This window comes from Penicillium citrinum (assembly GCF_028827155.1).
Source record: "Penicillium citrinum strain IBT 23319 chromosome Unknown utg000005l:1.0-1900146.0:1.0-1900348.0, whole genome shotgun sequence".
In the NCBI taxonomy this organism is placed as follows: domain Eukaryota; kingdom Fungi; phylum Ascomycota; class Eurotiomycetes; order Eurotiales; family Aspergillaceae; genus Penicillium; species Penicillium citrinum.
The window spans coordinates 1,645,519-1,661,984 of NW_026622690.1; the positions used below are offsets into that span (position 1 = coordinate 1,645,519).

Genomic DNA, 16,466 nt, shown 5'->3' on the forward strand with positions numbered 1-16,466 from the left:
GTAATTAGCGTGGCGACTTCGGCAAATGCACTTACATAGTACAGTTAGTTGAGTAGCACTGAGCACTGAGCACTTTAGTTTTCTGGGACTAATGACCAGACGAGGAGAGTGAATCCTGAACTAATCAATAATCATTTCAGTTGGGTCAGCTGGACACTACGAAGTAGGCTCATTGTCAACTGAATAACATTTGATAATCATTGTAATGATAAAATACTTATACTTCTGTTTCATTACCATACCTTACATACGATCACACCATCGCACCTGGCAATGAGCCCATCTTGCGCCTTTGCCAACGTACGTCACTTTCCCCTGATCTGCTGTGCAGCAGTCTAACTTACTCGGTATTAGCACTCAGTTGACTATACTAAGTATAGGAGAATTATATATAAAAATAAATGTAAAATGTAAAATAAGAATAATCAAATACTATATCAGGTAGGAAAGCAGTACAGTATAACTACTGAATACTGTGCAGATGTACCCGGGGTAGTGGAGTACCCCGGCCATTCAAACTGTGACGGTATTTTACGGATTCGTCGACATTTTTTTTTGCATCTCGACTTTTTTTTTTCCCTTTTTCTTTGAACAATCCCCACTTGCGCCTTTGCCTATATATCTATCCCCTTCGCCCACATCTATCTCCGTGTATTATTCTATCTCTATCTCTTTCCTCACTTCCTCCCTATCCTCCTCCCTCCTCCCTCCCATCTCTGTTCATCTCATACTATCTGTATTCATCATGGCTACCAAAAGGCCCAACATCCTTTATATTATGGCAGACCAGATGGCTGCGCCTCTGCTCTCTCTTCATGATAAGAATTCCCCCATTAAGACTCCCAACCTCGACAAGTTGGCAGGCGAAGGTGTCGTTTTTGACTCGGCCTACTGTAATTCTCCCCTTTGTGCCCCGTCACGCTTCGTCATGGTGAGCGGCCAGCTTCCCTCCAAGATTGGCGCATATGATAATGCGGCGGATTTCCCCGCCGATATCCCTACCTACGCTCACTACCTTCGACGTGAGGGTTATCACACAGCATTAGCCGGTAAAATGCACTTCTGTGGTCCAGACCAACTGCACGGCTATGAACAACGTCTTACTTCCGATATTTACCCCGGTGACTACGGATGGTCTGTCAATTGGGATGAGCCCGAAATTCGTCTGGATTACTATCATAATATGTCCTCAGTCATGGATGCCGGCCCCGTCGTCCGGACAAACCAGCTAGACTTCGATGAGGAGGTCATTTACAAGGCGGAGCAGTACTTGTACGACCATGTTCGCACTCGGACAGAGCAGCCTTTCTGCTTGACCGTCTCCATGACGCACCCTCACGACCCATATGCCATGACCAAGGAATTCTGGGACTTGTACGAGGATGTCGACATTCCACTGCCCAAGAATGGTGCTATCCCACATGATCAGCAGGATCCTCACTCCCAGCGCATTCTTAAGTGTATCGATCTCTTCGGCAAGGAGATGCCCGATGATCGAATCAAGGCGGCCCGTCGTGCATATTATGCTGCTTGCACATACGTCGATACCAACATTGGCAAACTGCTCAAGACTCTCAAGAATACCGGTCTAGATGAAGACACCATCATCGTTTTCACCGGTGACCATGGTGACATGCTGGGTGAGCGTGGCTTGTGGTACAAGATGGCCTGGTTTGAAAATTCCTCCCGAGTGCCAATGCTCTTCCACGCTCCCAAGAAGTTTGCTCCTAAGCGTGTCTCCGAGAATGTCTCGACCATGGATCTGCTTCCCACCTTTGCTGGTCTCGTTGGCGCTCCCTTGGTGAAAGAGTTACCCCTCGATGGTGTATCTCTCGTACCTTACCTGACCGGTGAAGACGGTCCCCGTACAGACACTGTCTATGGAGAATATATGGGCGAGGGAACTCAGGCGCCTGTCGTGATGATTCGTCATGGTCGTTGGAAATTCGTTTACTCAGCCATTGACCCTCCGATGCTCTTTGACTTGGTCAATGATCCGGATGAATTGAACAATCTCGCAGCCGGTCTTCCCATTGCAGCTGCATCTGTACGTGAGGCGCGTGCCCCTGTCAAGTCCGGAAACAATTTATCTGTCAATACATGCAATCTTCCGACTCCGATCGAATCTCCCCACGCGTCGCCTGCCCCGCAACGTCCTTTGAACAACACTGCTACTTCCTACCCATTCCCATCGCCCACACCCCCGCGCACCCCCAGCCCGGGTGAGGCTGCTCTGCCCAACACTACGGATCCAGTCAAGCTCTTGGCTTACTTCGTGGAGGAAGTTAACAACAAATGGGACCTGGAATCGATCCGTCAGGATGTACTGCGATCTCAGCGCCGTCGCCGTCTCGTGTACTCTGCTTTGATCCAGGGTACCCCTACTTACTGGGATCACGAACACCGAGTTGACCCAGCCACCCAATACGTCCGAAACCAAGGCAAGGGTGTCCTCGACGATGTCGAATTGATCTCGCGCTGGCCACGCGTATTGCAACAGGCTGCCAACGCAAATGGCATCTCCACTGCATAAAAATATCCCCAACAGCAGTATGAAAATAACCTTTGTTTCTGTCTTTATGCTTGTTCTTTTTTCTTTCTCAGCATTGCCCAGCATTGAACTTGATTTACTTGACATGATTTTGCGTTTAGCAATTTGGCATTCCATCTGGTTCAAATTTGGCCTTGTTTTTTTTTTTTTCTTCTTTCCTTCTTTCTTTTCATTAGCGAGGCGCTATACCCGGGATTCTTTCTCCCAGTTTGCATGTGGTAGAATCCGCTACAGTTTTTGTACATATTTCCCGGTGCCGATGGATGCCAGGCAGATTGATACATAACTTCATTTTACTCAATTTGATATTATATCTGATCATGTAAAAGTGTATACTTGATAGAATATCTTTACTCCTATGAATCGTGATGATGTCACTGGTTGTACCAGAGTGGGGGCGACCCCGGAATGTCTCACTCCACTCCGCTCGACTCTACTTTCTACTTTTATATAAATTTTTCAACTTTACTTCACTATTCAACTACATTTACTCATCTCATCTGAATATACTCTCTCTCTCTCTCTCTCTCTATATATATATATATATATACATCTACTCATTTCAAAATGCCCAATTTAACAGTAGCAGTCGCGCAATCCCGCACCCGCTCAAATCTAAACGCAACCCTCGCGGCTCTCGAACGCACAACTCTAACCGCTTCAAAGCGTGGCGTTCACCTCCTTCTCTTCCCAGAGGCTTATCTAGGCGGGTACCCGCGAACCTGTTCATTCGGGGCAGCGGTTGGATCCAGACATCCACGCGGACGTGAGCAATTCTTAGCGTATTTTAAAGATGCGGTTGATTTGGGCGATACACCTGCTGGAGCTGGGGATGATTGGGTAGAGAGGAAGTTGGAGGTTGCGAAGGGGAAGTCTCATCGTGGTGATGGGACGAGAGAAATTCTTGAGAGGATTGCGGCTGATTCCGGGGTTTTTATTGTTACGGGGGTTGTGGAGAGGGCTGGTGGGAGTCTTTATTGTGCGGTTGTGTATGTTGATCCTTTGCGGGGTGTTTTGGGGAAGAGGAGGAAGGTTATGCCTGTAAGTTGAAACTACTGCCATACTTGCAAGACATATTTGCGGTTTGTCATTGTGATTGTAAATTAAATGCTAACGGCTATAGACTGGTTCGGAACGACTTATCTGGGGTCAAGGATCTGCTTCAACACTAAGAGCTGTCACGACTGTACTCAATGGCGTTCCTCTAACTCTAGCTTCAGCTATATGTTGGGAAAATTATATGCCTCTCCTTCGACAGAGTTTATATTCGCAGAATGTGAATATCTATCTTGCTCCCACGGCAGATGCCCGTGATACATGGTTACCGCTTATGCGAACTGTTGGAGCCGAGGGAAGATGCTTCGTTCTCTCCGCGAATCAGTGCGTCAGGACATCACAGTTGCCAGATTGGATTACGGCCACAGATGAATCTTCCAGTGTTTCTGCTCAGGCGGCTTCTTCTTCTCAGGCTCAGGCTCAGGATAAAGGTCGACTTCCTACTCAAAGTCAGGGTCAAAGTCAGGGTCAAAGTCAGGGTCAAAGTCAGAGTGGACGCCAGGGTCCGCCTCTTTTAACTGGGCGAAAACTCTCTGTTACCGCTGAGGGCCCTCATGAAATAGTTTGGCCTCAGGGTCAAGGTCATCCAGGCGAGAGTCCTAAGGAATCAGGAACGCCTGAGAATTCTGCTACCAGAACTACATCTCGAATTGAAGATGTGACTGCCCAAGTCGATGCGCTAGCATCTCGAGTCGAACAACTGGGTCAATCTAAGGCCAACGCAGATGAGTTTGTCTCGCGTGGTGGCTCTTGTATTGTTTCGCCGCTGGGTGCAGTCCTGGCAGGACCATTGTGGGAGGTTTCTACGGATGACTCGGCGGATAGTGAGGATGCAGCGGCGAGTTTACCTGCAGGACCGCATTTCACGGCGGGTCTTGAGGAAGAGGCTGTTGCTGTTGGAGATGGATTGGCTATTGCACAGATTGATTTGGAAGATTGTGAGCGAGGTCGATTGGACTTGGATGTTGCGGGAAGTTATTCGCGGAGTGACGCATTCAAGTTGACTGTTGAGGGATTGGATTTGGATCCTCCCCCGATGTAGACTGTGTAAATCTACTGCTTGTATTGAGAAGCAAAAGGGAAAACTACTACAATGTTGATATTGGAGACAGTAGAACACAATACTTTTGAAGAATAAGAATAAATAACAAAACAACTCTTGAACATGGTATTCAAATAACAATCACTATCAGACAAAACGAATGGGATATCAATGCTAATCGTGCTCAAGCCGCTAGTCGTCCGCTCATCATCATCATCATGCAGCATGAGTCGTGGCCATGATATATACAAATCCTAACTCTTATTTTGTTTACGCCCGACTTACTCTATCAACCACACTGGTGCCTTCTGCAGGACCATTGCAGTCCCCTTACCGCGCACCTCGACGGTGAGGAACGAGGAGAATCGAATGCGAGGGGGGGCTCGCAACTTCAGGTTGGTCTGCCTTTTCATCGTGTGCCTGTGCCGTGCGAGATTGGTCTGGTCCTGCGGATTTGCGGTTTCTAAACGTATCAAAGACGGATTTCTTCTTTGACTCGCGTGGTGCTGGAGATGTACTCTCGCCGGCTCCGGAGTTGGAGTTAGATCCAGGAGATGAGTCTTCCTCTGCTACAGCTGCTGCCGTAGATTCATCGGGCTCTTGATCGTTAGGGGGCGGAGGCTGGTGAGTCAGTGGTGGGAGTTGGCCTTCTACCTTCATAAAGGCGTCATTGAAGGTAATATTGACAGGAAGATATTCAACATAGACGTCTCGAGCTTCGAGAGGGATCTTCTCGGCGATATTGATTGTATTCTCGATGATCATTCGTACACCAGCCTCGAGTCCCGGCAAGGCCGGTTCTTGGAGCTGTGTGCTCAGGAATGAGGCGAGTTCGGCAATTAAATGCTCGATGAGTTCTGCGCGATAGTCCTGTGCTTCTGGTGTGGATAGAGCATCGCCGAGACCGTCAAAGGTGGTGCGGCGCCAATTCGAAAGTCGAGCGATAGAATTCTCCCTATCTTCATCTGTAGAAGGTCGAGCCTGTTGTCGACGCAGATTCATCTCAATCTTCTTCATCTGCACACTCAGGGCCGGATCTAAACCTGGGTGGAAATATTTATGGAAAACCTCATCACTGAGCCATTTGCTGACTACGGCTCGGCCCATGGCCATCATCTCTTTTGTGCCGGTTGTCAGAGCATCGTCGGTGATCAAGCCGTGTAACCAGGACGGAACACTCCGCCAGTCCTTACGCACCGAGAATGCCAAGTCCTTGATGGCTCCGTCTAGGCGTTGGAACCGGTTCGCGTATTCATTGTCGTCAAGTACGGTACGAGACACAGCCATTCGTTGATGCGCAACTGTATTCTGGAGATGCTGGACCTGGGCTTCTTTATCAAAATAGTAGCGTTTCACCTTGGAGTATTTACTCTCTGTAAAATAGTTAGTTCGGGATCAACCGACGGGTACCATGGTACGGTGAGTAGTGTGTAGTAACTGGCAGATGTATACATACGGAGTTCTTCATGTTTCTGTAGTAACGCTCTCACATCGATATCTCCCAGGTCTTCTCGGCTACGAGTGTTACTGGTAGGGGTTTGTCGCCCTGGTTGATCAGGCATGTTTCGGGAGGTTGCGCTCCCGCGACGACTGGAAGTCTCCGATTGTTGATCGTTGGGCACCTGCGCGGAAGCCTGCTGCATGGCGTCAGGATGAGTCTGCGAACGGATTGGGGAGAGTGGCTCGTAAGACTGCCGGGAGGGGGGTCGTGCATTCAATACCAGATCCTGCTGCGAACGTGGGGGGCTGGCCCCGATAGCCCTCGTAGGGATGAGGCTGAGGTTGGGGCTGGAGCTGGGAGGACTGAGACTGGAACTGAGGCTGGGACGATTCAAAAGTAAAATCACCAGGCTCAGTAGGCGATGGATTATCAAGTTGATCTAGCAGGTTTGGATCGGTATTGGAACGAGCGAGGGGACGGCGATAGGGCTGATCGATCTGTTGGGAAGGGTATTGCGATCGGTCGATCTGGTCGCGCGATTGTCGGAAGTTTTGTTGCTGTTGTTGCTGTTGTTGCTGTTGTAGTTGTCTCTGTTGCTGTTGATACACCAATGAGGTAGATCGTGGCTCATATGAAAGCGAAGCAGTTGATTGATCTTCTTGGCTAATGCGGGCAACGTGTTCGGCGGAAGTATTGGAGGAAACCTGAGGGGACACGGGCTGGGAAATAGGATGAGAGATGGATTTCCCCTTAATAGACACACTCGAGGCACGATCGAGGATACCCGAGGAAGGGCGCACAAATAACCCTCTTTTTTGACGAGGCTGAGGCTGAAGTTCAGGGGCGACAATAGTCGGTCGGTCGCGTTGCTGCAGGTGGGGCTGACGCTGGCTTTGAGAACGATGCAATGAGGATTGAACTTCTGGTTGGGAGAGTTTCGGATTTTTGGATGATTCAGGAGGAATGAAACGAGGAGGTTGGAAGTGGTGGATTGTCTCGTATTCTGGAGGTCCTCCTTGTGTTGTTGTTGTTGTTGTAGCTGTTGTTGTTGATGTAGTTGAAGGTGGTGGAGGAGCAGCAGCAGCAAGTGGAGGAGGAGGAGGATGCGCAGATGAAATAAAAGCCGGATGAACAAGATTTTCAACAGAACGAGCAAAAGAATTGGATGATTGTGGTTGGGGGGGGAAGCAGAGGATTTCTTCTTAAAGAAGGGCATTCTTAAGATTGTCCAAAGAGACAGAAAGGAAAAGATGAGGGGAAGACGAGGTGGGGAGGCTGTGCTGATTATTACTAGATTACTACTTCGTAGTTGTACAGTAGTGTAGAGCAATATACTGTGTACATAGTAGTGTATGAATGAGTATTACTCATTTTGAATAGAGTAGAATATGCAGTATCAGTATTAGTATTATATTCAGCTGAACAATTAATAAACAAAGACATAGCATAGCATAAATGTACATACTATGTACATTTATGTATCAATGAGGCTAAAGTGGGAGTGGTTAAAAATAGATTGTACTATACTACTACGTATCGTCTAGTATAAAATTGAATAGAAGATAAGTCATATTTACTCCTTGTCAACAACAACTAATTCAAGCTACACGTATTTAATTAGCAAACCCCATGAGTCTTTCCATGCTGGCCCTGCAGAGAGTGCTTCTCCCCGTGATATGCCTGGTGCGAGTGTTTATGGCGAGGGTGTGCTCGCTGGCTACGCATATGTCTATACAACTCAGTCAGCAAGTTTTCAATAATAAGTAAAAAAAAAAGTAAGAGGGAACCGTACGCTTGATACTTTTCCATCATCGACTTATCCATAGCGTCCAATGTCTCAAGTGCCAGCTTCACATCCGTCAGGAGACTATCACAACGGTTCATGCTAAAGTCTTCACGGACAACCACCCGCATCAATTGCAGCCTCTCGCTATGAGGGGCCATAGTATAAGCTGGGACAATCCATCCTCGCTCACGAAGCTGATGGGCGACCGCAAATTCATCATAGACTCGGTCCGGGTTCGGAGGCAGGTGGAAGGCCACCAAAGGCAACCCTTTGCCTTTACCCTGGCTCATGATAACCATCCCCATCTGCTTCAGCTGGTCCGCCATATAATCCGCAATCCGAGTCAGATTCACCATGATGGACCGGTAGCCGTGCTTACCCAGTCGGATCAATAGATAGTATTGTCCAATCACATGTGAGGCACCCTTGGAGAAGTTCAGGGTAAAACTAGCCTGGTCGGCTCCCAGATAGTTAATGTTAAAGACCAATTCCTGGGGCAGATACTCGGGAGATCGCCAGATCACCCAACCAACTCCAGGGTAGACAAGACCATACTTGTGACCGGAGACGTTAATCGAGACAACCTTCTCCAAACGGAAATCCCACTCGAGATCGGGCTGAGTAAAAGGGACCACAAAACCACCACTGGCGGCATCAACGTGAATGGGGCAATCAATACCGCGCTCGACCAGCAAGTCATTAATAGCCTTGACATCCTCATATTCACCAGTGTAGGTGGTTCCAAGGATAGCACAAATACCAATGGTATTCTCGTCCACCAGGTCGACCGCCTGCTTTGGGTCAATCACATAGCGAGTATCCGTACAGTAGACATATTTCTCCTCGATATCAAAGTAGCGAGCGGCCTTCTCCCAACAGACCTGTACGGCACTGTTCATGATAATGTTGGGACGGGAATAATCCTTGCCCTCGGCCTTGCGCTTGTTTTGCCAGCGTTTCTTCATCGCAAGTGTGCCCAGCATGATAGCCTCGGAGGAACCAATGGTGGAAGTTCCCATGGCATTCTCGCCTTGAGCGTCTGTGGGACAATTGAACAAACGAGCAATCATGTTGACGCAACGACTCTGAATCTCGGCACTGTGGGGGTACTCTTCATAGTCGATGAAGTTCTTGCTGAGGGATTCGAGCATGATTTGCTCAATCTCATCTTCCATGTAAGTGGTGACGAAACTGGCGAGGTTGAGCTTGGGGTTACCGTCCAGACTTAGCTCATCCTTGATCATCCGAGCCGCAACCTGGCGAGGCATGGCACCTTCGGGCATCTCATGCTCTGGAAGGTGATCGGCGGCAAAGTGACTACCATAGACATTGGTAAAGATGTCATTCTCATCGGGAGCGGGGGCGTCGATGGAGTCGACTTGACGAGAGGAGGGATGGAAGACCTCGTTATCGTTCTTGACGGAAGCAAGATGAACCATTTTGGATTTCGGGTGTATAGTATGAATTGGAGTGATAAGGAGTGAAATAGAAGAGAGAGAAAGAAAAGGGAGAGAAAAGAGAAAAGGCGGAACTTGAAAGTGTAAATCGTGCGGGGCTGCAATGACGCAGTGTTGTTTTGCAGCAGTCAGCTTAAGTACTTGTGTTCATGTATTTCATTATTTGTTCATATCGTATATATATATATATATTATTATGAATATATATTATATATTGTATAATCAATGAATTGATCCCTATTATTATATTATAATCTATACAATATACTGAACTTTTATATAAAAATATCTCAAGGGCAGATCGGAAGGGTACAAAGCTTGGAGAAAGCTTGGCTGGATGATCACACCCGAGCGATCCGGTGAACACATACTATGTAACTCGTAGTTATACATAGGTATGTACGTTATAGGCGAGTAAATATATTAAGAGTAATAAAGTAGATAACATATTTATTCATACATCTATATATAGATGTAGATATATACTGAATAGTATTAATTGAGAATGCGTTAAAATACAAGACATGTGGTAGATATTGATACTTCCTCGGTAATTCTAAGTATAGTTCTGTATTAAACTGTGATCAACAGGATGATCACAATTTACTCTCCCGCAACTTCTCGACTTCAGCAAATTGATAATAATACTCCAGACTACCAGGATTGAGTAGAGTCCCCGATGGCTTAACCCTCTTTCCAGAGACAATCTGCTTCACGGGTAACTCGACTTTCTTCAAATTAACCGTGGTCTGATCCTGTTAGCCCTAGCTTACACTACATCCATGTAGTATGGATATTACACCTCCATGTGGGCACCACGGAGTACAACTCACCGGTATTTCAGGAGTCTCAAAAATGTACATCGGCACATGCCGCGCACTCAATTCAGATCGAATGGCCTGTTTAACTCGATTGACCACATCGGCTGTAAACGACGCCCCGCTTTTCATCTGCAAAAAGAGCATCACTCGCTCGTCCACGTCGCAAGGTCGTCGTTGGCCCACGCAGATCGAATCGGCTATTTCTTGCGAGAAGTGGGCCTCAATCACTCGATAAATTTCAGCGGATCCAAATCGCACTCCAGATGGGTTGAGGACCCCGTCAGCACGTCCATGAAACATGATTTGTTTCGTCATCGGGTGGATTGATACAAAGTCCCCGTGCGTCCAAACATCTGCGCCAATCATATCAGTCAACATCATTCCCAGGTGGCCGTATCATTTTATCTAAAAAAATACTGTATGTCGATAAGAGCTTACCGTCGAATCGTTCAAAATAAGCGCTGTGATATTTCTTGCCGCCCACGTCGCCCCAGAATTGCGTGGGCATGTTGGGAAATGCTGATGTGGCCACTAACTCTCCAGGAACACCCTCCTCTACAGGTGCACCCTTGACTCCCGGGCCGCCCTCAATGAGAGAATCAAAGACTTCAACCGGTATGCCTAGACTGCATCCACTACATCCACCCACATAGAGAGCACTGAGAGGATTGCCAATACCAAAGCATCCCGCAATATCCGTGCCGCCGGAGATATTGTTCAGTCGAACATGTGCAGGGAAGCCTTCGTCGTAGAACCATTCAAATAACTCATCTCGCAGTACCATTCCTGTACTAGTGACAACTTTGAGTGAGGAGAGATCAACTAACTCGCGTGGTTGTATCTTAGCTCGCTGCAATTCATGCAACCATCGTGGAGATATTCCCAAGTGTGTAACCCTACAAGTCCTCTATTAGCATACATTATCTTTCCTTTCAATCACCGATATTTGGATTCGGGGTTTTCATACTTCTCCTGTGCTGCAATGCGAACCAGTGCAGTGATATCCGGTACAAACGGACTCCCGTCATATAAAATCACTCGAGCTCCGAAAAGTAATGTTTGGACAGTCGACATGTACATGATCCATCCTGTCGTGGTATATTGACATGCAGTACTTTGCGGCCCAAATTCCGTGTGCAAACCGCCTTCCTTGCGTGCGTTTAGAAGTACACCTCCCACTGAGTGGACAATGCATTTGGGCTGTCCGGTTGTTCCAGAAGAGTATACGACCAAAAATGGATCGCGAAAGTTAACCCGCAGGAATTCAAGATTATTCTTGCCTTTCCCTTTAGCAATGAATTCAAACAGCGTTTGAGATCGGGGAATATGCTGGACATCAGCAGGTTGATTTCGCCATCGCGGTTGTGAAATGATGCCCTGGAATTCGTTGATGGGTTTCATGCCCTCCACAATCTCTCTCATCTTAGGACGAAGATCCAATGTCTTGCCATTATAAACAGCATAATCATCCATGAACAACCAGCGAGGCTTGATTTGTAATAATCGATCTAATACCCCTTTCACGCCCATATCGGTTGAACTCGATGAGAAGATCGCCCCAAGCGCCGTTGTTGCTAGGAACACTAGCAGAGTATCAATACTGTTCGAAGAACAGACAGCTACCCGATCTCCACGTGTAACACCATTAGCTTTCATCGCCTGGATCAATACACCTGTTCTCCGCCTCAATTCTCCCCAGGTGAGATGAACCGCCTCCGCCAGACCATTCTCACGAATCTCAGTAATGGCTACTTTGGAATCTTCCTTGCCAGTGGTGTCGCCTAGACGGCGAGAGAAAAGGAGATTCTCCGCGAAATTCAATTTGATTCCTGTGAACCACGCAGGAATACTGTCCATTCTGACAGACTCATCGACTACGCGGTTGTAGCTTCCCTCGTGGATGAGCTGGAAGTAGCTCCAACAAAATTCCCAGAAGGCAGTGCGATTCTGAATTGAATACAGGTATAATTCATGGAAGGTCTATGACGGAGTTAGTGAGTAATGCCAGTTATTGTTCATATTGTGTGGTCACCTTGAATTTACGACCTGTCGAGCGCTCTAATTCAGCTTGAAAGTGTGCCATCTCAGTAGATTCCGGGCTGGGGTGCTCCCAAAGCTTCCGAGGTATAGCTAGGGCCATCTTGGTATGATTTATGCGCTCAAACAATTTCCAAATGACCAGGAAATATGATATAAATTGAATTACTTGAAGGAATAAATAACTTCGTCTAATATACCAGCAATCAGTCGGTAATTCGATCTTTGCGGCCCGCAACGAAATCAACCGAGGCCCCGCGGAAACGCGGGGTCTATCGGACAAAGGAAGACAGGAAAAGCTGGGGAACAGGAAGCAAATCCCTCAATACTGTTGCTTATATTACGATAATGTTACATTAGCCTCGATAATTATAATGAGCACTGCGTACAGTATTGTAGTTTCCCTTGGGTTTGAGGGGCTTAAACTGGTTGGAGAGTGGTGTTACATAAGTTTGAAATCGCCTGCTGACCGCTTTGACCTACCGCCTCTTGTTTCTACTATTATACCGAAGGCTTAGAGGTGGTAGAAAGACACGTAGAAAGAACGGCAGAAAGAATGGTAGGTTCAAACTAATGATCCAATACTATAAGAGTCACTATGTGCAATGTGCTTATGACAACTCGTTAGTGGGCAGAAAATATCAAACTCTACGAAGAAAGGATTTCGAAGATATAGTAGCTTGAATTTGCAACTTTCAAAAAAAAGCTATTTTGGAGTTCTTTTCATACCATTTCAATCATCTTCTTTGCGGATATCAAAGATACATAGGGCAAAGCCGATACACTGTCATGAATGGCTCCTATCAAAAATTGAACGCGACTGAGATGGTCCATTCTAACTGATCAAATTTAAATTGTGTCTAGAATTGTCTATTCAGCTGCTCCAGAACCTCCTCTAACTCGGCCTTTGAATCACACATCGCATACACGAAGCGATCAAATCTTAACGCTATGTATCGTTTGTCTCTCATACAGTCCCACATCAAAGACTCATTATACCCCCGTGGGTCCGGTCGAGAATCACAAAGCGATGACCGAGCGAATTCGTCGCTTGTTGCCGTGCGGAAGACTGGCGGGCTCTCAAGTGTCTTCCCACCCGCCGGTGGAGATTCACACGAAGCTCGAGGGACAAAGAATGTCGCTTCGCCAGGACAAACAAGATGATCATCCGTCTTTAGATCTGCCAGCTCCTGCATAGCGGACGCCACTTCGTCGGGACCTTTTAGCAGAGCCACAATTTGAAAGATACCTCTCTTGCCGGAGAATATCACATCATCGGTAAACTGTACTCTCGCATCGCAGGTCAAACTAATACAGTATGTTTGTGGAAACTGAACGCCGCCATGAAACTCAGGTAGGAATGGCATCTCAGATGTATGCGTATAATGAGTAGGTCCACTCCCTCGAGGCCCACGTTCAAGCCAATGCTTCCAAGTTGGAACCAGTTGGAGAACCCAGAAAACCCAGTCTCGGAGAAAGACCTGGACTCGGCTCTTTGCATTCACCATTTCACCGTTCTTTACGGTACTGGCGAGTGATGAGTCTAGCTGCTGCTTTCGTTCGAGATACCAGCCTCTCAGTAGAGGTTCGTAGTCGATGCTTGGTCCCGGCTTGCATGCGATGGCCAGTCGCCAGGCTAAAGCGACTGCATCTCGAAATCCAGATGTTATGCCCTGGCCTCCAACTGTATATGTTCTGCTTTAGAAATGACTCATTCAGATGATGTAGGAGTACTTACACGGGGGAAATACGTGCGCAGCATCTCCGCAGAGAATGACTCTGTTGAGGGCCCATTTATTGCAGCTGCGAGCTGAGAATCGAAATGGTCGTGATCGCAGTACTTCGATGCAATCTTCTGGGTAGGAAACATCTTCCTTCAGGCTGTGATCGCATCAGTACATACTATATTCTTGATCAAGTTTCACCCAACTTACCCATAATGACTACCCGGATGAATCAAGTATGGATAAACCACTTCACGAACTTTTTCCTCTGATGCCATCTCCTTTCCATCTTCATCGGTAGAAACCAAAAACTCGAACCTCCAGAGACAGTCTTTCGGAAGGCCGAACCGACCGCAAACTGCTGGACGATCAGGGTTGCACAAGAACCGAAAGTCCTTCGGGAAGAAGAGATCATACACTTCCTCTGGCGTATATCCTAGATCCCATAGAGGGAATGAAGGATGAGTTTCTCTTGTTGGAAGATGTAATTTCCAGTTTAATGCGACCCATGTCTCTTCGTATTTAGTTCTGAAAACGCCAGTGTTGATCAGTTCAATCTTCTCAAAGAGTTGACGTTGGGGATTGCATACTGTTCTGCCCATTCGAGTCGAATCCCCTTCTGCTCTAGATACATCTTCCGCGTGAATCCGGTTTTTCCATCCGCAGCTGCCAGAAACTTAGCTCGCAAGTTTTTCTCCTCGCCTGATGCATCCTTGTACGTGGCATAGACCCAGTCATCATCTTCAGAGATAGAGGTTAGCAGACAATTACTGCGCAGCTCGCATAGTGTAGATGATTCGACTGTAGATCGGAGGTGCTTCTCAAGGATAGGCTGTTTATGCGCGAGAACGCCAACGTGCCCTGTTTGTCCCTCGGTCTTTTGGTGGGTTAGAATTGTTCAGAATATTTTGTCAATGTGAAAATTCTCACCGAAGCCGTATCGAAATGCAGAAATGGGTTTGCATGTAAATTGCGATGAGTTCCACCAATAAACTTGGCCTTCGATATATCTAGCCAAAGACATTGCCATCAGTCATGTACGATGCTTCTTTGCAGGCGTATAATGTTCTTACAAGAGCCGATTTCAGTGAAAACATGCTCATACAAACCCAGTCCCTGGATTAAACGAATCCCATCGTCATCAAGAGCAATTCCACGGGGATCAGTGGTAATATCAGCTTCTTTTTCAAGTATGATATTACGCACTCTGAGCTTGCCCAGATACCCAGACAACATTGCGCCAGTAGGTCCGCATCCGCAGATGAGAACAACTGTTGTTTCGCAGTTCATCCGGTCCGACATGCTGTAGCTGCGGCACCAGTGAATGCAAAGAAATTAGTCGTGAATATATGAGTGCTTCAAAAAAGAAATAACTTAATGTCAGTACGACAGGCCTGGTGTGGGTCTATACAGCCTACTAGGTAGGCGGAGAGTACGAATACCATGTTGAAACCGTAGTCGATTAGTAACTTGTTAGTGCCCTTATAAATTGTGTGTAATGGGCAAAATATCAATTCAGACTTGTTTTATATTTCCTATTGGTTGGTACAGTACGGCCCATACAGCTTTTCGACATTTAAGTAACGTAATCCATGGCCGGTCGGGACACCCACTCCAAAATCGCGTATTCCTCCCACCCTACCTAATTCCACCGCCTACTATGCCACAATTCGCACTGAATCTTCGCAGAAATTGGCCAATCAGGAGGGCAAGGTCCTATTAGCCCTTGACGATATTAAAAACGGCCGTATCAAATCTATTCGCGCAGCAGCGAAGCTATACGATCTACCTCGTTCCACACTACACGCGCGCGCGCATGGAAGATCCTCACACATTGATAAACGCCCATCAGGTCATAAACTGACACAATATGAAGAGGATTCGCTTACTGAATGGATTCTTTCTATGGATTCGCGTGGAGCAGCACCTAGGCCCTCTACTGTTCGAGAGATGGCCAATATTCTTCTTACAGCGCGTGGAACCACACCCTTATTGACTGTTGGCGTCAATTGGGCATCAACATTTGTTAAACGATGTGATAAGCTTCGATCACGCTTTTCTAAGCGATATGATTATCAGCGCGCTCTTAATGAGGATCCAAAGACTATAAAAGAATGGTTTTTGATGGTACAATATACGATTGAGGAAAATGGTATCCAACCAGAGGATATCTATAACTTTGACGAGACCGGATTCGCAATGGGCCTTATATTATCGCAAAAAGTGGTTACACGAGCAGAATACTACGGTCGGCGATCAATCCTCCAGTCAGATAATCGTGAATGGGTTATTGCAATTGAAACAATATATGCTGATGGCTATTTGCTGTCACCCTGCATTATATTCAAAGGCCAGATTTATATCGCTGGCTGGTTTGAATCAAATCTCTCTAGGGATTGGCGAATTGAAATATCGAATAATGGCTGGACTACTGATGAAATCAGTCTTCATTGGCTCCAAAAAATCTTCATCATTGTATATACTAATTTATATATACAAAAGCGATTTCGGCTGTTGATTCTTGATGGATATAGTAGTCATCTTATACCTC

General features: G+C 46.7%; 6 protein-coding genes across 6 annotated transcripts; 2 read left to right on the forward strand and 4 right to left on the reverse strand.

Moving 5' to 3' along the window:
- Nucleotides 1-745: 745 nt before the first annotated feature.
- N7469_006451 (putative choline sulfatase) lies at nucleotides 746-2,533 on the forward strand (the record flags this gene model as incomplete). Its single annotated transcript, XM_056645369.1, has 1 exon — nucleotides 746-2,533. The coding sequence occupies one exon, from the start codon at nucleotides 746-748 to the stop codon at nucleotides 2,531-2,533; it is 1,788 nt and encodes a 595-aa protein (XP_056500607.1).
- Nucleotides 2,534-3,118: 585 nt separating this feature from the next.
- N7469_006452 (nitrilase) lies at nucleotides 3,119-4,649 on the forward strand (the record flags this gene model as incomplete). The annotated part of the gene is made up of 2 exons (XM_056645370.1): nucleotides 3,119-3,592; nucleotides 3,675-4,649. The coding sequence occupies 2 exons, from the start codon at nucleotides 3,119-3,121 to the stop codon at nucleotides 4,647-4,649; spliced, it is 1,449 nt and encodes a 482-aa protein (XP_056500608.1).
- A 330-nt stretch (nucleotides 4,650-4,979) lies between these two features.
- On the reverse strand, nucleotides 4,980-6,292 carry N7469_006453 (uncharacterized protein; the record flags this gene model as incomplete). The annotated part of the gene is made up of 2 exons (XM_056645371.1): nucleotides 4,980-6,022; nucleotides 6,106-6,292. The coding sequence occupies 2 exons, from the start codon at nucleotides 6,290-6,292 to the stop codon at nucleotides 4,980-4,982; spliced, it is 1,230 nt and encodes a 409-aa protein (XP_056500609.1).
- A 1,415-nt stretch (nucleotides 6,293-7,707) lies between these two features.
- Nucleotides 7,708-9,315, reverse strand: N7469_006454 (glutamate decarboxylase; the record flags this gene model as incomplete). Its single annotated transcript, XM_056645372.1, has 2 exons — nucleotides 7,708-7,819; nucleotides 7,883-9,315. 2 exons carry the CDS (start codon nucleotides 9,313-9,315, stop codon nucleotides 7,708-7,710), a joined length of 1,545 nt encoding a protein of 514 aa, XP_056500610.1.
- Nucleotides 9,316-9,929: 614 nt separating this feature from the next.
- N7469_006455 (acetoacetyl-CoA synthase) lies at nucleotides 9,930-12,294 on the reverse strand (the record flags this gene model as incomplete). The annotated part of the gene is made up of 5 exons (XM_056645373.1): nucleotides 9,930-10,082; nucleotides 10,167-10,507; nucleotides 10,593-11,050; nucleotides 11,122-12,134; nucleotides 12,187-12,294. 5 exons carry the CDS (start codon nucleotides 12,292-12,294, stop codon nucleotides 9,930-9,932), a joined length of 2,073 nt encoding a protein of 690 aa, XP_056500611.1.
- Nucleotides 12,295-13,051: 757 nt separating this feature from the next.
- On the reverse strand, nucleotides 13,052-15,217 carry N7469_006456 (monooxygenase; the record flags this gene model as incomplete). The annotated part of the gene is made up of 6 exons (XM_056645374.1): nucleotides 13,052-13,875; nucleotides 13,930-14,072; nucleotides 14,126-14,443; nucleotides 14,506-14,792; nucleotides 14,846-14,925; nucleotides 14,989-15,217. The coding sequence occupies 6 exons, from the start codon at nucleotides 15,215-15,217 to the stop codon at nucleotides 13,052-13,054; spliced, it is 1,881 nt and encodes a 626-aa protein (XP_056500612.1).
- Between the last annotated feature and the right edge of the window lie 1,249 nt (nucleotides 15,218-16,466).